This window comes from Alligator sinensis, unplaced genomic scaffold, assembly GCF_000455745.1.
Source record: "Alligator sinensis unplaced genomic scaffold, ASM45574v1 scaffold2083_1, whole genome shotgun sequence".
NCBI lineage: Eukaryota > Metazoa > Chordata > Crocodylia > Alligatoridae > Alligator > Alligator sinensis.
Window position 1 is genome coordinate 33586 of NW_005843661.1, and position 23817 is coordinate 57402.

The 23817-nt window shown below is 40.0% G+C and overlaps 1 protein-coding gene across 1 annotated transcript in view; it reads left to right on the plus strand.

Moving 5' to 3' along the window:
• LOC102381454 (muscular LMNA-interacting protein-like) overlaps positions 1 to 23817 on the plus strand; it is a 36645-nt gene that overhangs the window by 7355 nt on the left and 5473 nt on the right. The window contains exons 4-5 of the mRNA XM_025195628.1: positions 9186 to 10802; positions 22243 to 22314. Coding sequence (XP_025051413.1) covers positions 9186 to 10802; positions 22243 to 22314 — 1689 coding nt within the window. The remainder of the gene's footprint in view (positions 1 to 9185; positions 10803 to 22242; positions 22315 to 23817) is intronic.

Below are 23817 nucleotides of genomic sequence, written 5' to 3' on the forward strand. Positions count from 1 at the left end.
CAGAAGCAGCAAATGCCATTGCTCCTCTACAGAAATGTGATTTCCAGTTCTTGCACTTCATTACACACATCACCTGTGCCAGGTGCTTCCTGGAGTCTTCCATGCAAGTGGAGAGGAGAAGATGAGGATGAGGTGACCCCCTTCCTTTTGGCGCCCTTCTCCTCAGGTGGCTCCAATGGCATATGTCCCACTTGTCGACCCCATAGTACACTACTGAGTCTTAGGCATTATAGTGAAAGAATCTCTGTGAATCCTCCTTTTGCCCATATTCCTTCTATGCTGCTTTTTAAAATCTCATCTTGTTTGTTTCTCAAACAACTAGGTCAGGGAAAACAAACAAAAAAGAAAGATTGGATTATGGACCACTGCTTATTCACTTTGGAGAGAAGAAAATTAAAAGACAGAAGTATAGATCATTGTTAATTCATGGAAAGTGATCCAATGTTCTATTGGCAAGAGTTCTTTGAAGAGGCACTAGTGGGTTCCAACACAAAGAAACTAACATTAAAATGAATTTAAAGAGTTTGTTTAAAGTTGGTGAAAGGAGAAAATTAATATGAAAAGAAGAAAATATGATTTTCTCATCATGAAAGAAAAAATAAATGGATTACAGATGTAAAAGATAAATAAATTAGTTATATAAGGCTGGTTATGCAACGCTTCCCCAAATTTGACTATACATTCTTGTGCTATATCAAGGTCAAAGTAACATAAATAGTAAGTGAAAAAGTCAAAGTAGCATATCAGAATAGTGTGAATTGATTTTTTTAGATAAAAAGAAACTAAGTAAGAATAAGTACAATGAATAATTATAATTAAACATCACCGTTTATTTATGACATAATATTATACTAAACAATCAATAAAAATAAAACAGCACTTGACTGAACTAGGCTAATTCTATAAATGTTTCATGTACCATATTTTCTTACATACAATACAATTCCAAATAACCCTACCCTATTACTAGAGACAAAATATAGGAGTAAGAAAAGAGAGACTGTGTCTTTAAGGTATGCTGCTGGGAGGCCAGAAAAGGGGAGCTCTAGGGATATAAGCCCAGCTTCTGGGGCAGAGAGGGGCAGTCTGACATAGGTAGAGATGGAGGAAGCAATGCTGGGACTTGGTTGTTTGGAGTATGTCCGGGAGGGTTGTGGTAGAAATAGCCCCAGGAGTTTGGGGTGGAAGCCCTGGGGGCTGGGAAAAGGCACCCTGGCTGGGACTGCATGCAGGGCAAGCCGTGTGGAAGTGATTGTGGGAGGTGATGGGAATTCTAGGAGTAGGTTGAAAGGGAGATGCAGTATCAAGATAATAAGGCAGGGTGGTCACCCTGGCCTGATTTAATCTGTTTTGTTTCAGACTAGTTGAGAACCAGATGAGTGAGTCCAGCCCCCTAGAGTCCAGCCCCCTAGGCTACAGATTGGGGCCAGAGAGGGGATCATAGGGGATACAATCATAGAAGATCCCACATAAAGGTAGCTCAACAATGTGCCTATAGAGAGGGGAACCTAAGCTGCTGCTCCTACAGAACTGAGGTCCTACTGCTTAATTTCAGTCATGGCAGGAGAGACGCACTTTGGGAATGGGGGTGGGGAGAACCAACAGGTGAGTACTAACCACCAACCTTGGGGCAGTTACAACACTTCCAAATAAACTGCCTTTTGAAAAGCAGAATACAGAAAAATAGATTTTTCTGGAGTCATGGCTGACTCTGTGTCATAGAGTATCTATGAAGGGTGGCATCCCAGGAGACATTTGGGTGAAGCAGCAGGTAGCAGGAGCCTCCTGGTATGGCAGGAAGTTCTTCTACTTGCTGTCTCATCCAGACTTACCAGGAGGACTTACTTTTTGTCACACAATGTTAGGCCACAGACCCTTGAAAGAACAGTAAGAACAAGGTAGTTCTTTCTATAAGTTTCTATATTTCCACATCATAAGCCCCATCAAGATACTATCAGTAGCTCATTTCCTGCCTCTGGCACAAGAATGAATTACTGTTCAGCCAATAACTATGGCTGTAAGAGGCTTAACACAGGAGTCAACCCATTCAGTATACTGAGCCAAAGCAGTAGTAAGCATCTCGGTAGCTGTATAGCATGCACAGATTCTTAGGCATTCTTTTTTTTTTTTTCAGGGAAAAAAACCTCTTCCCCCCTTAAAACCCCCCCCCCCCCCCCCAGTTTTGGGGGGCTATTTTTGGGGGGAAAGGTAGGTATTGTATGCAAGAAAATATGGTAAATCAATACCTTGTTCCAACAAACAATCATATCAGCAAATGCAAATGTTAATGAATCACTTGACTCACAAAACAAATGCATGCAAATCCATTTCATCCCATTAGATTTATATGTATTACAGCAAAGCCTTTAAACCTAGAAATTCAAAACTATAAAACCAAATAATCTTTATCATGACCAAATAACAACTTCTGAATGCTTTCAGGAAAATGTCTTTTAATTGTGAGATTGAAGGAAACAGAAATTTAAATTATGCTGCCTGTGTAAACTTGGTGGTAATGTTTAGTACATATACACCTTCATTTGTTGCTACAGTGACAAGTCACAGGATTTTCCAATAGCAAAAAAAAAAAAAAAAAGTATTTACTTAAAGACTATATACAGCTAATTAGATTTTGAAAAGTGTTAAAACTCTGATTACTGTCCAATGCAGCTGGGTAAAGTTAAGACTTAAATCAAGGAAGTATAGCATGCTTATGAAGCAATGTTGGATTATGGCAGTGTTTTCCCAGTTTACTTATCTATAGGGAAAGGATATTTCTGTGAAAAGTGTTAGAAGGAAACAGATAATATTCTAGTGTGAATACTAAAATTCTAAAAAGCAGGAGGAGTATAAAATGCAACTTGTTATCAGGGGTTGGATTAGACAAAGAAATTTCAGTTACACTCTGAAGATCCTCTTGAATTAGAATACTAACAGTGTTTGGTAAGATTTCACACATTCTTAAGTATGAATTACTTGGAATACCTGTAAACAGGACAAGTATATGGAAAGATTTTTTAGGCCAGTATCATACGTATGGATTAGCCAAAGTTAAAATGAGAAAGGGAAATGAGAAATTATTCTTTTTATTTCTCTATGTCTACGCACTCAAAGCGTGTTCAGTAGTCTATGAAGAAGCAGAATGGGAGATTACCTGTCACTCAGTTACTTGAACGTAGGCAGGAACAATGCCTTGTTTCAAAAACTAGTTTGGGAAATAAGTGCAAGAAAGAAAGAAATGTAGAGAAAAGCAAAGCAGGAGTTTGAGAAAATAAGCATTTAAAAAGGGAACAGATTAGTACTGTTATGCAGCTATCAGAGATGCAGTAACAGTATAGGAAAGACACAATTTCAAATATAGTCCTAACAGGGCTTAATCATAAATATTTGACAACTTTAAATGGTAGCAGACATCATTTAGCAGGTTTCAGTAATGATTACAATAACCTTAGGGCATAAAAATATGTGTGCACGCAGAAATACAATTCTAATTAGGACAACATTTTAGGTGCTAAAGGAAAACACATTTCCAGGAACCTGCTTCTTGTTTGCTATCATGAAAGGGATTTTAATATTTCTGATGGCAAAAGAAGGAAGTCGTCTTTTTTTTTATGGCCTTATGCTTAGCCTAACTTTCAGTTAATTAGAAGATAATAGTTTGAAACTATTTCTGTCAATGTTATTAGGTTAAATTATATCTCTCTGAGGAAAATTCCAACAGCACTATAGTTTGGAACAAAATAATTTACTCCGAGTAATTTACTCCAAGTATTGGAGAACAATAAGGAGAAGGGCAAAGTCCTGCACATAGGATGGAACAATCCCATGTACTGGTACAGGCTAGGGACCGACTGGCTAAGCAGCAGCTCTGCAGAAAAGGATCTAGTGGTTACAGTGGACAGTAAGCTGAATATGAGCCAACAGTGTGTCTTTGTTGCAAAGAAGGCTAACGGCATCCTGGGCTGCATTGGTAGGAGTGTTGCCAGCAGATTGAGGGAAGTGATTCTTTTCCTCTATTTGGTACTGGTGCAGCCACATCTGGAGTACTGTGTCCAGTTTTGGGCACCTCACTGAAGAAAGGATGTAACAAATTAGAGAGAGTCTAACAGAGGGCAACGAAAATAGTTAGAGGGCTGGGGAACATGACTTATGAGAAGAAGCTAAGGGACATGGGCTTATTTAGTCTGGAGAAGAGAAGACTGAGGGGGATTTAATTGCAGGCTTTAACTACCTAAAGTGGGGCTCCAAAGAGGATGTAGCTAAACTGTTCTCAGTGGTGGCAGATGACAGAACAAGGAGCAACAGTCTCAAGTTGCAGCAAGGGAAGTTTAGGTTAGATATTAGGAAAAACACTTCCTCACTAGGAGGGTTGTAAAACACTGGAACAGATTACCAAAGGATTGGGCTGTGCAAAATTTCAGGAGCCATTTAGTTTCAGACATGGCACCCAAAATGCTGAATTTGAAATGAAACAGAAGGCTCCAAAACAGCTCTGAAACAAAATGAAACCATCTGAAACATTTTGGAAATGTTTTGGATGTTTTGAAACGTTTCAGAGGCGCCCTGGGAAGAGTCTGGCACAGACACGCAGACCTCCTTTTAAAGTGCCAGGACTAGGCTGGGGCCAGGCAGGGAAGCCATGGGGGCTTCTCCCACAGCTCCCCCAACTGGGGAAGAGGCAGGCACAGCCAGAGGAGCCGTGGGAGAATTCCCCATGGCTGGCCCGCCCGGGCCCAAGCCCAGCCTCCCAGCACAAAAAAAACCAAACCATGCACTCACTGGCTGCAGCAGCAGCAATTGGGGCCTCTGGGGGCTCATGGCAGGTGCCCAAACACAGTGCAGGACAGTGGCGGGGCAGCGGTGATTGCCCCCCCCTGCTTGGCACCTGCATGGCAGCTGTCTCATCGTGCGGGTGCAGTGCATATCGGCAGGGCACCGTACGCTGTCTGGGAGCTGGGGTCGTTGAGGATGAATGGTGGTAGGTTCTGGTTGACAGGTGGAGCCACCCGAGCTCCCAGACAGCACATGGCACCCTGCCGAGCCGCGCTGCACCCACACCATGGGGCAGCTGCCGTGTGGGTACCAACCAGGGGGGTGATCCCCACTGCCATGCACTGCATGGGGGGTGCTCTGCCATGAGCCCTCAGAGGCCCTGATCACTGCTGCTGCAGCTGGTGGGAGGAGCTGCAGGAGAAGCCCCCATGGCTGCCCTGCCCAGCCCCGGCCCCCGCCTCCCAGCACTTGGAAAAAAAAAAAAGCCACATATTCACCGGCTGCAGCAGCAGCAATTGGGGCCTCTGAGGGCTCATGGCAGAGCTCCCTCGTGCAGTGAGGGACAGTGGGGATCAGTGGGGATTACCCGACCGCTTGGCACCTGTGCTGCAGCTGAATCTTCAAATTAGTGCTGAAACCTCATTGAAACTCTGAAACAGATTCAGCTGAATTGAAACGTAACAGTGATCCAAAACACTGAAACCAATCACTGACCCTCTGAAATGGCTGAATCCAAAACCAAAACAAAACTTAGCTGTTTCACACAGCCCTACAAAGAAGTTGTAGAATCTCCATCCTTGGTTTTTAAGACCCAGGTGGACAAAGCTGTGGCTGGGATAATCTAGCTGGGGTTGGTCCTGCTTTGAGCAGGGGATTAGACTAGATGACCTCCTGAGGTCCCTTCTAACCCTAATTTTCTACGATTCTATGAAATATATATATGTATTATTGACAAACCCTAGTTAGGAGTTATATATAAACCTTAGAAATAGGTATCTATCAATGAATTCACTACATTTTCAACTAGATTGCAAGAAAAAGAAACTTCTGAGGTATGAGCGGGCACAGGGCACATATTGGCTTATATATGTACCAACAGCCTGCTTCATAAATTATAAGAACAGTAAGAAGGCAGGATAGACTTGAACCTTATAGATTCTCTGTCTGTCTGTCTGTCTGTCTCTCTCTGGTTACTTTATAAGATGCAAATCTACCCTGCTTTCACCTTGACTTCAGGCTAACACAGCTACCTCTCTCTCCCAAGAATGGTAAGAAACAGACTGAATACAGGTGACATTTTTGTCTGCAATTTGCTACTGAATTAATTTCTTACTATGGTGATAGCACCTTTCTATGGTGTTTCATTTTTAGGATGCAAAACAAAAAATCAGGACCCAACCACTGTATATGAGAATAAAGTCCCAACCAGGACTTTATTCTCATATACAGTACACTGGTCAGATAGTATGAAGAAACATTAAAGTGGGAAAAGCCCACACCTATACCCATTTTTTTGAATACTTGTTTATAAAATAGTCATGCAAAAAAAGGTCTAGTGCACAAGAGAATAAGGCTCCTAATATTTGAAATTCCCAATAACCTTTTCTTTTTTAAATTTTGGCAAGAATTTGGTATCAGCCCTGCCTTTTTTGAGCAATTATATTTTGGATTTCTAAAACTGCTGTGTATATTAAAGTGGTTTTGCTCTTCATCTTTCCTGCCCTTTTGTGGTAGTATACAGTTGTGGACGCCTACCTTGGGTAAGGCTGCCTTTCAGCAGTGTGACATAACACAGATATAGTGACCACCACACCGCTTAATATCATAATTACTTCCTGTCCCTAGAATTTGACATAGTGGTTCTCGGAAAATGATGGCTTGGTTTTAATTTAGGTTTTTTTTGTTTTGTTTTATTTTATTTTGTTTTAACATTCTTTTCAGAACTAATGATGGAAAAAATGAATGGAGATCACTGAATATAAAAGGCCAGGTCTTCCTCCTAGGAAAGTTGAGGGCAATAATTCCATACACTTCCACTGGGATAGAATTGGGCCCAAAGTTTTATAGACTGATTTTGGAATGAAAGATGCTATGCCAGCTCTAGATACTTTATTGTTACTGACAAGTATTTTTAAAATTAAAACTTAATAAATAATGTGTGGAAATTGTTAAATTGATGCAAAACACTTCTCAAACACCTTCTCTCTTTGTGGCTGTCTTGCAAACACTAATTTGCTTTTTAATTACAAATCAAGGGGCATTTCAGATAAATATCTGACACAGTCTCTTTTATATGGACTAAAGGCCAGACCCCAGTTTGGTTTTAGGGGCACCAAAACAAGGAGTTAATCCTGTTCTTAGGATTGTTTGTGTTTGTAAGCCAATGGATGGCTGTCTTATTGTGAAATGCATCAAGTCCTTTGAACTTTGGTCTCCTTACCTCCAAGAGAGTGCAACTAAGTTACAGAAGCCTGCACTCTCTTCCTTGCTCTCCTGCCCCATGCCTTTTGCACCCTGGGCTGCTCAGTGGCTTTGCTTCAATAGTAAATGTAGAGAGTACATTTATCCAACTTATGCTACAGCCTGGTGGTGAAAGTTGTCTCTTGGGAAGCAGGAGACGTGCATGTCTTCAAGCTGAGGAAGGCTGGGAATCCAGGTCTCCTGCTTTCTGTTGAGGTTATCGGGCAAAACATGGGCATTATCCACACTGGCACTGACCTCAAAGGCAGGGTCTTCGGAATCTCAAGAGTACAGACAAGCATGGCTTATAATGGCTTAAGGGTACCCTGAATCAGGCACTTAAACTTTGAAGAGTGATGCTACTCCAGGTGTACTTGTGCTTAACTTTTCCTCTAGGCCATGGGTGTCAAACTCATCCAGACCCACAGAGGTGGTCTAGTGCCAATACTACATGCAGCATGCACGCTGGAACAGCTGCACGTGTTTCAAGCATGTACGCAGCACACTGGCCCTCACGTAGCACATGGTGTGTAGCATGTGGCATATGCCACATGGGGCCAATTTGGGATGCACAGCATGCAGGGCCTGAGGCATGCACTACACATGGCACACTGAATCCCACGCTGCACGCTGAATCCCACATGGATAACTTGTCTGTGGGGCTGATCTGGATCTAGCATGGAAGGAAGGTCTGGTGCAGCAGCCACATGCAGCATATGCCCCAGACTGGCCCCATGCCATGTGAAGCCCATGCCAGACTTGCCATGGCTGAAGCATGAAGCATGCACTGGCACAGATTATGAAGCACACTTAGAAGAGAGGTCATACTTTACTGAGTCAACTATAATAGGCATGGGCTTCACACGGCATGTGGCCAGTCTGGGACATATGCTGGTATGGGCTTCACATAGCATGGGTGTGTCAGGGGTCACATGCACATCATGGGACCCGTGCCAGCGCATGCTTCATGTAGCTGGCAGCATATGGGCCAGAAGATACAGTTATGTGGTCTGGATATGGCCTGTGGGCTGCATGTTTCCCACCCTGCTTTAAGCTGTCCGGATTATTCCTTACATCTCTATATAAAGAACCTGAAACACTTAAATCTATTAGAAATCAATTGTTCTCTAAGGCTAAGATATCCAGAATTTAGGTGTCCAAGTGCCTAAATATATGCACTTCAGATATTAAAATACCTTAAAGTTGGGTACTGAATCCTCAGGTACTTAGGAAAATCACTGCTGACTAAGGATATACTTAGTAGAGGTATCACCTGTATTTAAACAGAGGATGATTTTTCATTGTAGGCACTCTAACTTCTGCTCACTGAAGAGTTGTCAATGATTTCTTATATTAGAACATAAGTTTTATATATAACATTGCTTCCATATCATACAAAAGAAAATCATTTTGATTACTGTAAGTCCTGGTTCTGCCATCATCACTCATATTCAGTCAGGTCCTCCTCAGGCAGAGTAAAGTACTACTAAGCAAAGCATAGTAGATACACTGGGCACTTAATTTATCTATATATCGATGGATCTAGGGACACGTTATTCTTTCAAAGAAATATGGCTATTTTAGTGATTACTGTTATATAAGTAAAAGTATCTTTTTTTGCAGTACCATAATTTCTAGATACAATATATGGTTACTCATGGTATATTTGTGTCAGATATTGCTTAGGTATAAAATTCAGTAGCTTTGAATCTAGAGATATAGTAGTGTATCTACACAACAAATTCTTCATCAGATTAACTTTTGTGGAAAAGTTGTCCTAAATCATATCTCGGGTCAGGTGTATCACTGAGAGTTTAGATAGCCCTGTGCATTTAACCCACAGAACAGTGCTAGTGGAAACACTACCTGCATGTTCTTGGAACTAACATGTGGAATTTTAAAAGGTTTACAAATTCCACCTTATCTTAATGTTTCTTTTTTTTTTTCTCCAGTTAACTTCTCTTTCTACCTCTGACCATCTTTTCCATAAACCACCTGCTATCCGTTTAATTTCTCCAACTAATCTGAAAGTAAAGCGTGACCTGGTTAACTCGAATCAAGCCTCTTCACTGGAAGGATCCTATAACAAGTGTCAGTCTGCAACTGGGTCTTCTAAACAAGATTCATCTACATGTTTTCAGGCTACTACTCATAGTTCACCCAAGTCCAAAAGATCCGACTATGAATTAAGTAGCCCTTCTTCCAGTTCTCAGTTTTCCAGTAGTTCTCAAGTGCCAACTATTTCTATACCTGACTGTGCTTATAAACCATCACAAGTCACTAGGTCAGGGCTTCCAAATGGGAGTGGAAGTCTATCCGCAGATGTTCCCAGTTCAAGCAAAATTCAAGACTTGTCAGCCCAGTCTCTGCCCTCACGTTCTTTTAAAAGATCTGTATCTGCCATACCTGTCCATATCACAGCACATTTATTATCACCTAGTCCTAAACCTCTGTCCTCTCCATTTTATAGTTCCTCCTCAACCATATGTAGTATAAATGAGCCTTGCAGTCAAATGTCACCTAGTGGAAATCAACTGAAGCCAGATATTAGAGCCTCCCTGCCAACAAGGCTCACTCTTTTAACTGCTGTCCTGAAGTCACACCCTTCTCAGCAAAGACCATTATCCCCTGCTTCTTGCCCTGCTACCTTTTCAGTTAACTCCCTTGGCTCCTCAACACTCTCAATAGATCAAAAGTTTATAACAACTCCACCTACCCCTAAGAAATATGTCTCAGGCTTTTCTGTTAGGTCAGACTCTCCAAGCCAAGAAGAACATCAGCCACTGGGATTTTCACATGTGCCTATATCTTCAAAGGCCCATCATCCACCTCGAGCTAGATCCCTTTCCCCTAGAAACCACCTTTATTCCAGACCCCTATCTCCTGACTCATTAAGTCCTCTGTCATCCACTGTTTCTTCCTATAGAAAGACAGTTGTCTCTCCACTATTACAACCAAGCTTCCCTACTTATTCAATGCCTTCTTGTGTCCCAAGACACTTTTCTTTGAACCCTGAATCTTCTCCTACAAAACAGATGCATTACCCTATCTCCAAATCCCAAATACCTGAGAAGTCAAGGCGAGTACATACCTACTCACCCACCTTCATCTGTAAATCACATCCTTTGTCCTCTCCTTCCAATCAAAGGGGCACATTTTCCCCCTCTTTTGAGATATGCTCTTCTTCTTCTCCAAATCCTTTAAACCCTACATATAAATCCAAAGCAAGTTCAGCACAGAGGTTTGCTCAGGAGTTCAGTGATGCCTCCCCTGCCCTTTCAAATGCCTCAATGCAATTGTCTTCCTCACATCCTAATTCTATATCACCTATTCCTTCAGCTTGTTATAGTCATCCCCACTCCTCAAAACTTAGTTCCTCATCATTGCGCCCAAGTTATAGAGTTTATTCCTCACCTCTGAGACCTGAGCAATCGGCCACCTCATCAGTAGCACAGTGTAGATCTCCTGTTTCAGACCGGTCATCTTGTCCACTTCTATCAAGATCCAGAGAGCTGACTTCACCACAGACTTTTTCACTGTCTTCTGACCATGAAAACACAAAAGCCAAGGTACTCATCTTGCATGCTTATTTTTTAATGTTCCTTTGTCTTCAGAGGAAAATAATGCTCATTTTAGAGACAGTAAAATTAATGAATTTGGTTAAAGTTTTTAAAGAAGCAAAATTTACTACCTATATTAATGCCGTGACATAACAATCATAACATCACATTTTTCTATCTGTGTTTTATAGTAAAATAGCGGCCACTTCAAGAGGTCTTTAGCATAAAAATAAAAGGTATAGTGAGTGGGAAGACATGCTGATGAAGTGTCAATTTGTTACAACTGCTTGGACATGGATTTGATTTTCTTTCAATTTTTTGAAAACTCAGATAATACATTGCTGGGTGAAATATAAATCAATAAATGCGATGATTTGGATAAGCTTAGTAAGTGGGCGGATATAAACCTGATGATGTTCAATACCAAAAAATGCAAGATATTCCACCTTGGGGAAAAAAAGCACACAGCACTCTTATAGGCTCGGCAGTGGTATACTCGCTAATACTACGGCTGAAAGAGACTTGGGGGTCATGATTGACCACCAGATGAACATGAGCCACCAATGTGATGTCACAGCTGGTAAAGCAAACAAAACTCTGGCTTGCATCCATAGATGCTTCTCAAGTAAATCTCAGGATGTCATCCTCCCGCTGTACTTAGCCTTGGTGAGGCCACACCTGGAGTATTGCATCCAATTCTGGGCTCCGTAATTCAAGAAGGATGTCGAGAAGCTTGAGAGAGTCCAGAGGAGAGCCACGTGCATGATCAGAGGGCAAGACAATAGGCCTTATGATGAGAGGCTGAGAGCCATGGGACTCTTCAGCCTAGAAAAGTGCAGGCTCAGGGGTAACATGGTGGCTGCCTCTCAGTACGTAGAATAAGGCCTAGAATAGATTCCCTCCAAAAGTGGTGCAGACACCACTCTGGACTCACTCAAGAAATGTTTGGATGCTTATCTTGCTTGGATCCTTTGACCCTAGCTGACTTCCTGCCCCTGGGGCAGGGGACTGGACTTGATGATCTTCAAGGTCCCTTTCAGCCCTCATGTCTATGAAATCTATGAAAATTTATTCTGTGCACATTAAGAGAGCAGGCCCTTAGCTATTCCTGTCACTTTCCATTCTTCCTATGGAAAACTAGGTGTGTCTCAAAGTTTACTATCAAACCTACGTACTTTTTCAGTACTTCCCTGTGCCAAATCTATTCTCTCTTTTCCCACTGTTGATCTCTCCTGTTCTTGGCCGTGGTCCTGGCAGGGCATGCCTACACGCTCATTAATGCACTTTAGTTGGTGCACATTTAGTTTAGTACCTCTAATAAGGTACCAACAATAAGAGGTACTAAACTAAATGCACAATAACTAGAGTTACAGCTGTCAGCATGGTTAATAACTGCTACACTACTGCTCAGTGTTATTAGGCTAATGCTCAGTAAGCGTCTCGTGTAGATGCTCCTGCAGTGTGCTACATTTATAGCTAAAGTCTCTGCTTTCTTCCATTATGCTCTAATCCTTTTGCCTTGTTTTGCTGTTTCTATATGCTATAGTCATTTCATCACAACTAGTTTGAGTAGTAAATTCTAGTCTGTCACCTTTCGCTTCTGTGTCTTTGTTGTAAATTCTATATAAGGAAGAAGAAATCTCCTGACTACACTTGCTGCTGTAAATGTGACCGTCTCACACACTGATGAATCAGCCATCTGCCTTCTATATGTCATTCACTAGAAGGAGAAAGAAAACCAACCGAATGAGAATAAGCAATAATGAAAATTGCTGTAAAAGGGTTTGGAAATCAGTGATGTTCTTTAAAAATGCTTCATGTGAACGTAGGAACAGGGAAGAAAGTGTGAGGGGAAAAAAAGGAAGGGAAAATAGGTTGGTCAAAAATAATGCAATAGATGTGTAAATAAAAGAAATAAAAGAAACTAGAAAAGACAAAGAAGAAATGAGGTAAAATTGGTCAAAGGGTACCTTTGTTCATCTTACTGTGTATTATGCATTCCCAGTTTTTGTTATTCCTCTGCTTCCTTATCTCTCATCTCTCCACTTAAATCTGAAGCACACTTAGAAGAGAGGTCATACTTTACTGAGTCATCTATAATAGGTTCTTCTGTGTCAAGCTGCATCAATTAGAACTCCTAACAAACTATATATGTCCATAGTAGATGTGATTGATCTGGTTGGAGAATTACCATTGAAAGTGTTTTTTTCTTTTTTAATAGGAAAGCCTGTTTCAAGAATTCTCATCTATGTTTCCTAAAATTTTACAGATTTTCATGAAATTTTCCTATATAGTAATTTGATTTTTTTTTAATTTTGGTCTGGTCATTTTTCATTTCAAAATTTAATTTTGAAAATTCAAAATCTTATTCTATTTCATGGTTATGTTATTTTTACATTATTTCATGACATATTAATAGTAGAAGTAGTACATAATATGTGCTACTGCTGCTCATGTACCAGAATTAGTATATCTACATCTGCATTAGGTAAGCATGGGTGCTGGAAACAGTGTAGCAATGTTAATGTAATGCTTTGACTGGGATAACATAACCTGATTCTCAATACTGCATATTGTCATGTAATGCACTCAATATGACAGAACATAACAGTTGATGTATGGTATTATTTTAGTCTATTTTATTTTATTTTGTTTAAATAACTAAGGGCTACTGAAAGTTTACAATTGAAAAAATGCATCGTCTTTTTGTGTAATCAAAATGGCTCCTGTTTGTGTACAAACAGCAAATACATTCACTACAACATAGTTGAGAGATGCTGAAAAGAAAATAGGATGTAGCAGCTGTTCTTAATGAGTCTAAAAATATAATATTCTATTTTCATTTTAACACATATCAGACTAGTGAGAGTAGTGCATATTATTTATTATTATTATCATGGACTTGTCATTAAATAATATACATGTAATACATATAAAATAAGCTGTGAAATGATATGAACATTTGTAAATCTGAAAAATTCAGAAGATATTTTTTCAGAATTACTATTTTATGGAATATTTTGAAGTTAACTTAGGGACCGTGGCAGATTTGGTAGAGGCTAGGGCAATCACATGTGCAGCAGCAAGCAAGACTTTTGTGTATTGCAAAGTTTTGTTTGTCCCAGTGAGATCAGACAGGGAGCAACAGGGAGGTCATCTTTATCATACAAAACAAAGAGGATTATCTGATGGGTTTTCAAGCAAAACATCAGACAGTACAGAGGAGAAACCAAGTTTGAAATAGAGCCACCTTGTGGCAGGAGCACATAACACTGGCAGGAGTGTATACTGGCAGGAGTATATAACATGTCATAGTCATTGTTGTTGGCAATCCCTCATTGTCAACGATGCTCATTCCCATGTGTCAAGTAAAGGGTTGTAGATGTGTCCGTTGATGGCTAAGAAGGCCAGTCCTAGAATTGCAGACTCTCTGGCAAATGCCACAGGTGGTGGTTAAAGGGAGGATCAGATCACAGATTTCTTGGTCTTGTTTCTATTCCTTTTGTTTCTATCATTTTTCAATCTCCAGGGTGAGAGAATTTTTCTCAAGGTAACAGATGCCTTTTTTCAAAAGCGAGCGCCATGTAGCCCTGTCCCAGGCTAGTTTTCCCCAATTTGTAGAGTCAATGCTACACTTCTTAAAGCTTGCCTTGAGAGAGCCCTTGAAGCATTTCATAGATTCATAGATTTCCTCTAGCCCCTATGTGTATTTTGTCCTTGGCTGAGTTGGGAGTATAGCAGTTGTTCTGGTATACATACATCACACACAATGCTCTGTCCACTGCAACTGATATTGAATAATCAACACTTCCATTCTGGTGGTGTTAGCGTCGGTGAGGACACTGGCATTTTTGTGGTGATCCTTCCACTTTATGCCAAGGATCTTTCAGAGCTGGTGATGGTGGTCCAAGCTTTTCAGGTGGTCCCTGTAGGTCACTGAAGCTTCACATCTCTTGAGAAAAGTTGGGATTACCAGAGCCTTATATAGTAGGAGCTTTGTTTGAGTCCTGATGTCATGATCATTGAACACACAGTAATTTGGTCTTCTGAAGGCAGAGCTATTACATCAGATCCTGTACTGAATCTCCTCATCTATGTTGTCCTTCTTTGAGAGATGGCTGCAGAGGTATGAAAAGTGTTCAACACTCTCCATCTCCTATTCATCAATGAGGATCTTTGCCAGGGGGGTTGATTGCCATGGGCCAGGCTGGTGATGCACCTTTGTTTTTCCCATGTTAAGGGTCAAGCCAACAGCACAGTTATTGATGTAGTGAAGTTTTACAATTTAGGCCAAAGTACCTTTTGTTTTCCATGGAGGCAGTAGAGGCAGAAAAGGTTCCCATCCATCCTGTGCTCTATGCCAATGCCATATGGCAGAAGGTCACTGATGAGCATTTTCATGACTACAAGAAAGATGGAAAACAAAATTGGTGTAGTCACACAGCCTTGCTTGACGCCAGTTCGAATTGCAAATGGCTCCATAGTGGAGCCACTGCATAGGATGGGGGAAGTCATCTGGTCATGAAGGGGTCTTAGGATGGTGATAAATTTCCCTGGGCAGCCAAACTTTGATAAGATCTTCCATAGAGCCTTCATATATATGAATGAATTTGTCTGTGTTAGCTAATTGTGAACGTTATAACCAGCTAAATCTTGACAAATTGGGACTAGAAATACAACATAGCCTCTAGCAGTAAAACTTACCAATATTTAACCATTGAAATAACTTTACTAGCCATATCCTTGATTCTTCATATTTGAAATCTCTAAGTCAGGCTCAGCCTGAAGTTATGGGGTTGATATAAAAATTAGAGTGAAATTATAGCCTTGTGTTAGTCTGGGTGTTCAGACTGGATCAGGAATGGCAAAAATACAGCTGTGGGCAAGATTCAGCCTGCCAAGCCACTCTATCTGGCCTGCTAGGCTACTCAGGAAGTTAGAGGGTGGGGATGGGGTACATGGACTGCTGCAGAATTTGGGGCCTCAGTAGCAGGAGGGCAGTCAAGGACTGATGCATCCCTGGTTGCCCTGTAGCCACTTGATCTATCACTGCAAATGCGGCAAGCAGCCACTTGGACCACATGCTTGTCCTGTCTCCTCTGCATCTGGCCCCACTATATATCCTGGGCTGTGGAAGTCAGACATGCTGTTGCCACTGCTCTCTCCACTGCTGCTGTGCGCCCTGGGCTGGAGATGTTGCCATTTGCCCTAGACTTGAGCCACCCACGGCCCTGGAATGGATCCAGCTTTCATAAATGCCCTGCTTTCCAGATCTGGCCTGGGGCACGAGGTAAATTCGACAACCCTGGGCTAGATTGCCATAAAGGTCCCTTCTGGCTTTTAAATCTAGAACCCATAGCATTTATTTAAAATTGATAGTGTACATTCAACCTTCTCCCTTCCTTCCTGTTTCTACTTGATTGATCCAAGAATTGCATAACCTCAGTAGTTTTAGTAGGTTCTTACTCATTTGTTGATGCTAGTAATCTCCCCAGTAAGCAGTCTATTTCAAATCTTCTTTTTCATGGAAAATTATTGAGAAGTTTGAGGTGAAGCACTTCCAGCAATGTACTCAGGTCTCTGGTCCCATTTGGTATGATTTTAGAACTGGGTATAGTATTAAACCATATTGGCTGATTATTATTGATGCTTAACATGTCTGTATAGCTTATGTTGTGTAATGTAGCTAACTTTAACTTTTTGAATTGTTTGATTCAGGTTTTGCAAGCACTAATGCAGTTTTCTATCCATTAAACGTCAGTTTTACCATCCGATGTGCTTTCAGTATCCACTTCCAAACTCTTTCATTAGCACAAAATCAACGTGATTATATACTTTCTCATCAGCAGATCATAGATTACACAAAAAGTCTTTTAATGCAATATGACAGGCTTGAGTACATTTGTACAGTCACTAATTCAACCCAAATTGGCTAGAAAAGAGACTGAAATTACAGAGAGAATACTGACCTGATTTTATTTTTAACATGTGGCAGTATCCACTTTAATATTAAATGCTGATCAAAGCATTCAGTTGTCTGTCCTGTTTCATATTAATTCCTGATTAGCAGGATAGTACTAGGGGAGATTTTTACGTTGCATGCATCCTTTCTCTCACTCTTTCACACCTACCCATATGCATGCGTGCGCATATGTAGGCGTGTGCATATGTAGGCATGTATACACACGTTTAAATGGCTTATACAATTATAAATATTATTTAATTATCTAGAAAATAGACTTTACTGTATATCAGAATATTATTTTAATGTTCCCAACTGTACTTTAAAAAAGTAACTATTTTACATAGGTTCAAAATTTCAGTCCAACTTAATTAGATTCCATGCTGGATAAATCCTTGTTTTGACTGGAGTTTTCAAGGTTTTGGAGAAACTCTAGGGCTGTGTCCCCATGAGCAGGGGCATGTGGATGCCATGGTGAAAAAAGAAGCAACACAAATTAGTGCCACTGCTTTTTGCCCTGGTGCACGCCCCTGCGCATGGGGTTAGGGTGGGGAAAAATGCTCTGGGTGGGGTAGGGAAGCCTTACCTGTGGGTCCTGGGGGCCTCCCAGGCCTGTAGTGGTGGCAATCCAGGTGTGTGGAGCCTGGCCAGCAGCTAGAGCATGGGTCTGGCCAGCCAGGCTCTGGTTTCAGGAGGTGCAGGCTGCTGCTATGTGTACTGCCCTGCTTTTTTTCCACAAGCTTGTTCTTGATGCCAGGATTTCCCCATGTCTAAATTTGGCTTCACACTCCAAATATGCAGAGTGGAGAATCAAATCATGTGTGTGGGCTGCATTTTGTGGTGCCTCAAAATTCACGTGTGTGCTCATGTGAACGTGGCCTAGGAGTCCTTAGGGCCCTAATTCACTTGATTCTGACCTCATTCCTACATGCATTCCTTATTCAGTAGCTCTTTGTCATGCAAAAAGGAGACAACAGTATTTATCATGTCATTTGTAACAATGGCTCTTTTATATACTATAGAATAATTGTATGAATGGGGGCTACATTGGCATGTATGTTACTATATCAAAATATAAATGATAATGTGCAGAAAAAAGCCCTGTATTTAGCCAGAGTACAGCAATGAATTAATCACAGTAATGACTGCTTTGTGGTTCCCTTCTCACATCCTTGCAACAAGATATTTAGCAGAATTCACAGTTTTGCTGGAACCTGACAGGGCCACACTACAAGTGCTTCTACTATGGCCTCAAACTTGCAACTCTGGGTTGTCAGCCATTCATCTTAGCTCCCACACTACCACAGCCTTACTTTATTGCTGGGGTCCATCAGGTAGCTTTCAATAAGTTAGTTTATATGCCAGGAGCAATCTAGCTGATATGCCAGTAGCAATCTAGCTACAGCACAGCACAGGTTGCAAAACATACCTGAGAAGCACAGTAAATAACCCTGTTCTGAGCTCCTTGCTGCTATGACTTGAATGCTATTGGAACCTGAAGTATCTAGTTTAAGGCTAGTTCAGGGCAGGTACACTGAAGTTGCTCTTGCAGCTACAATGTAGACACACCTTTTGATATGCAAGCCAGGATATCTGCACTGACAGCAACATATTTCTAATACAGTCACCTCTCTTTATAGATTGCCTGTCACCCAATGGCATAGGGATGTTATGGGATTCCTGAGGCACAGGGGCAGCTGTGACTACCTATTGATGTTTTTTTGTCTCTCCCCCACCCATTGGTGCCCCCTGGCTGGTGGCCTGGGTCACCCTATCCTAGTTACACCATTGTTGTCACTATACAACCTAAACACTTTTAGTCAGATGTTAATAGTGGCAAGTAATAAATTGGGATACCTGCAGGGAAAGTAGTAAGGGCAGGTGGCCTGACCTGTGCCCCTTGCCTGCCCCTTAACCCCTGAGTGCTTGAGCCCTCCAGCACCTGTTCCCTGTTCCCTGTCCTCCTGGTCACTTGCCCCCCCCTCTGGTCCCTACCCCCCTACTGCCTGTCCTTCTTGTTGCTTTGCCTGTTACTGCACTGTATAGTTTCCCCAATGATTCTCCCCCTGAATTGTGTGGTCTCCCCAAGGTTTCTCCCCCACACTGTGTGCTCACCCCCATGCTACCCTCTGCACTATGGGATGTCCCCAAAGTTTCTTTCCCACCCTGTACTATGTGGTCTTCCTTGCCTTCCCTCGCCCCAATGCAGTCTCTTCTGTGCTTCCTCTCCACCCCACGCTGTGTGGTCTCACATGTGCAATCCCTCCTCATACTGCTGCTCTCCTTTGCTGCATGCCCTGTCCCCTGCTACACTAGTCCTAAACAGGGAGCAGAAAAATGGCTGCTGTGGTCTTGGCCTTGGCCCTCATAGCTGTATCAAAAACAAGGTTTTTTTCCCTCCCATGTTAAATGGGAGAAAAAACTCATCTCGGATTTGAGTTAAAATACAGTATATGATTTGAAACTGCACTTGCTTTTTCTTATTACTAGGGCTGCTAAGAAATTTTCCATCCAATTTTTTTTGTGATGGAATATTGCCCTCAAAATTAAATGCAGAAATGCATTTATTTCTTCCCTCCCTCTGATTGCTTATTTTCCTCCAAAAAATTTGTTTTTGTTTGAAAATTTTGGGAGGAGGTTTGAAAAAACAAACAACAAAAAAATATTGTTAGCATGTTATTGTTTAAATTCAAGAGAAGGAGTTGAAGATACATTCTATCTTGCACTTCTTTGTATTTAGAAAAAAAAATTTTTTTTTACTTGCCTCTCTATTTATATATTTTTATCAACTTCCTTATCCCCCTCTTCATTGTTTTACTGCTGTGTAGGAAACACTGTTTTGATGAATGCAATCATACTGGGTAAGAATAGCACGAAGTACAATCTATTAAACTTTTTTTTTTTATTCTTTGTATATGTTTGGCTTCCACTCAGTGTGATATCTCTGGTATGTGGTCTGCTGAGTACATCATTCCCCTGCTGAAGAGCTCTCAAGCACATGAATGTCTAAAAGAAAAAGTCCTGAGGTTTCTAATGCTTTAGAAAACTTCTATTTCTAATAATCTTTTTTTCACATCCCATATTTTTTTCACATCCTATACTCCTAAAAGGCATGGCTGAAATATTCATAAAAATCACTTGATCCTGTAAGAAGGGCAGACTTGGCCTGATTGTAAAGGCACAGTCTAGTTTCTAGTGGTTATTTGTGCTCAATAACAATGAAAAATATTAGTGGAAGACTTGAACAGGGATGGATGACCCATGTTGCATCTGCATCATGTAAAACTTTGAAAGAAAAACAAAGTTGTTTATGATTAGTTAAGAAAATTGTCTCTAGTTACTTTCATGCTGTAGAGGGTGGAGATTTTGTTTCTATCCCCCAAATCAACTGCATATATATAACTTATTTCATATTGTCCTCTTTTCCATTCTTTACATTGCCTGTCATTATGTGCATTTCCCATGTGTACGTAAAGTTTAATGTACTCATTTGTCTTCCTCTTTCTTATTATGGAACTTTGTTTTCTGGCTGCCTGCTCTTTCTCCAGAAGCTACATGTCTGAGATTATGGTCCCTAACAAAAGACCCAGCTGGACTTTCCTTGATTTTCCTGAAGGAGGTCCTTCTGGAGTGAAAGCCTGACAAAACTTGTGCTGATTTCAGTAGAGCCACAGGTTCACCTATGGAGTGAGGAATGTTTTGACTTTCATTAGTCCTGAAGTAGAAATTGGCAAAGTCATTGACTCTTCCATGTGGAAGAGACAGTATGGGAAAAGAAAACTTTCTCGTTTCCTCTCTTTCTTTCCCATGCACAAAGAGTGAGATTTGCTCGTTATTGTTTTAACACAGCATAACTTGAAGATTGTAAGGACCTTAAAAAGCCTTTATGGTCTCAATGGAATGATCACAATAATGGTGTTGAAAGAACAGTTAGTCATAATTGACGGATACACTTCTGGTAACACTACACAATTTTTTTACCAGTCTTTATGCTTTGGTCAGTGTGTGTGTGTGTGTGTGTGTGTGTGTGTGTGTGTATGGACGCATGCATGTGTGACCACATACATATGCAAAAACATACCCATATAAACTATTAAATATACAAAAATTATTTGCATGAAAGTGACACTAAATACCTGAAGTTTTAAGCTTGAAATTAGTATGTCTACAAAACTAGCTGTTCAGCGGCAGACTGTGTTTATATGAGAAAATCAAGTAAATGAACATTCAAATAGGCATGTAATTACTTGATGTGCTCTAGGATTTTCACAGTTTAATGAGTACACCTACAAAAATTTTGCTCTATTGTTATCTGAGCTAAAAACAGAAATGTCAGTTTATTCAAGATCAAGGTATTTTACTCTGCCTTTAATTTACTGTATTGTGCACAAGTTTTACAGGAGCTGTAAGCAACATATGCATCCCAGAAACAATGACTCAAAGATTAATGAAAAATCTTTAGTTCCAGGTTTTTTCACCTTGGGAGTTTGTCACTTTATGTGTTATATATTATTGCATTGCCTAATTTAATTATATTTTTACTGGTTATTTTCCCTCTACAAATCTGTTTTTCTTTTTATTTATTACCGTATTGACTTAGGTTATGTTGCCGATGAAGTCACTAGCAAAATGCTACTTTCTTCCCTTTTAATGTGTTTGTGCTTCTTTATATAGTATGCCACAGATTTTCAGCAAGCAATAAAGTCCACACAAAATTGTATGTGATATACCCATTTTGATGCCTCGCCACCTGACTTCAGGTGTAATCAGATTACTACGCACCAAAGTGTATGCAAATAACAATGCAAATAGATGCATGCTAAATATTTATGCTTAGCTTATGTGTTGATATTTCCTAGCTGTTTATACTGGAACGGTTCGTTTCCTTTTTTGAAAAGTTTTTTGGAGGTTGGAGTTATCCAGTCTGGGTTCAGAAACAATATCACATGGATTGTTCAACTAATCTACACAGCGTATACATAACAAATAACTCGAGCTACAGGAATCTTAGTCTATTTCATTAAAGTCAATGACCCATTGGCTTCAGTGATCCAGGACCATGTGGCAGGTGCGGAGCGTAAATTTTAAGACATATGTTATAGGCAGAGGTATACTTGCACAATAATTTTACTGAATCTTTTACAACAAAAATTGTAAAAGACTAAATGGCCTAATGGAGAGAATACTTCAAGTAGAAAACGGTCAACTTCATTGAAGAAAGTATGTGCTGTTACTCATATTTCACCCAGCTCTGTTTATTTCTTATCTATAAGATATTTAGATATTAGTTCCTTAAAATATTAATAAAAAAGTGAAGGTAGTGCCAAGGATTGCAAACCTGTTCTGTAAGAAATGACTTTTTCAGGTAACCTGCAATCACTGTGTTATTGATAACTTGTCAGTGAGACTGGTAACCTTATCTTTAATTCTATCATACCTTTCCCCCTTTTTTATTCATATTCCTGCTTTCTGGTTCAACCCTTCTAGCAATACAAGATCAAGACAAGTTACAAGGCTTTTGCAGCAATCCCTACAAACACATTACTTATGGAGCAGAAGGTCAGTTTTAGCTCACAAATATGTAAAATTTCTTTATGTTTTCAAACACATTGTACTTCACATAATACTTCATAATTAATACTTCCCTGACACTTCTGTTGGGAATACTTAAAAATGAAAACACTGCATGCTGACTATTCAGGATTATACCTGCTACTATTACTCAAAGCCAAGTAGTTTCATATAAAAAAACCTGAGACTTCAGTAACTTAAATTCCTCTTGAGGAAATCCCTATAGAAAACATTTCTTCTAAAATAATTTGTAGATTACAACATAAGGTCTAAATGTTCCTTTGAAAGCTTCAAAGAGCCCAATTCTCATAGTTTGAAACACTGTCAAAGGTTTTATGATGGATATTGACTATATAGTAAAGACCAAATGTTTTGGTCCTTATGTGGACAAAACAACCAGGAAAGCAATGATTCAGCTAGTAGAAATTTAAATTTTCAATGAAAATTAAATCTTCAAAGCACCCATTGACTTTTTTCTTTCTTTTCTTTTTTTTTGTTTGTAATTTTTTCCCCAAATTAATTTTGCCAAGTCCAACTCCCATTGCATTCAACAGATTCCATTGATATGAATGAACTTTTGTATCCAATTAATTCCACTGTTTTCACTGCAAGTTGGACATCTAGGCTGCTTGGAGGCTTTTATGAATTTCACTAAGCATGGATCTGCATCCTAAAGCATCTAAATACCTTTGTAAGTCTAGCTCTTGAGAATATCAGACCCATTACATTTCAACAAGCTTTAGACTTCTAAAGCTCAGATCATCAAAGGTACTTAGTTGCCAACTTCCTCTATTTTAAATGAATATTTAAGTGTTGAAATAGACTTAAAAGTATGACCTTATGTATTTTGAAAATAGCATTTGGGTACTTCTGAAATATTTGCTCCAGTCAACTGTTGTTAATTATTTGTGGACAAGTAGGCAATAATGTGTTAGCAGGTACAATCTAGATTTTTTTTTTACTGAAAACATATAATACACTCATTTTTAAAAAGTCATTGAAGTTTTTGAATGAGCTTTTGATAAAATATAGGTACAGATAAAATATTTTCCTTTACCTAAATTTGGATGAAACACTTTTTCTTGAATATTGATTTCACATATAGAAGGGAAGAGTAATGCCATCCTAGAAAATTATTTTGGCAACACTCTAAAATTGCTATATTTATTCAGCTTTGTGGACCTTATTTCCAACACATGAAGTTAAGTGTGCAGAAAGGTGATGCCTATGATGATAAAAAAAAGGAAGGCACTGTCTGAAATGACACCTGCATGAGACAGGAAACTTTAGGCCAAGTGAAGACATTACACCTTTACAAGTATAAGGGATCGGAAACTGGTCTATACCCATAGTAGAACAGAAGTTCTGCATACATAGACTAGTTTAAAAATGGCAGAGCATAGTCTTAATATTTCTAAGATTTGCCCCCCTGACTGCCATGGGGCAAATAGGTGTTCTGTTCACTACCAATCTAAACTACACTGCTTACAG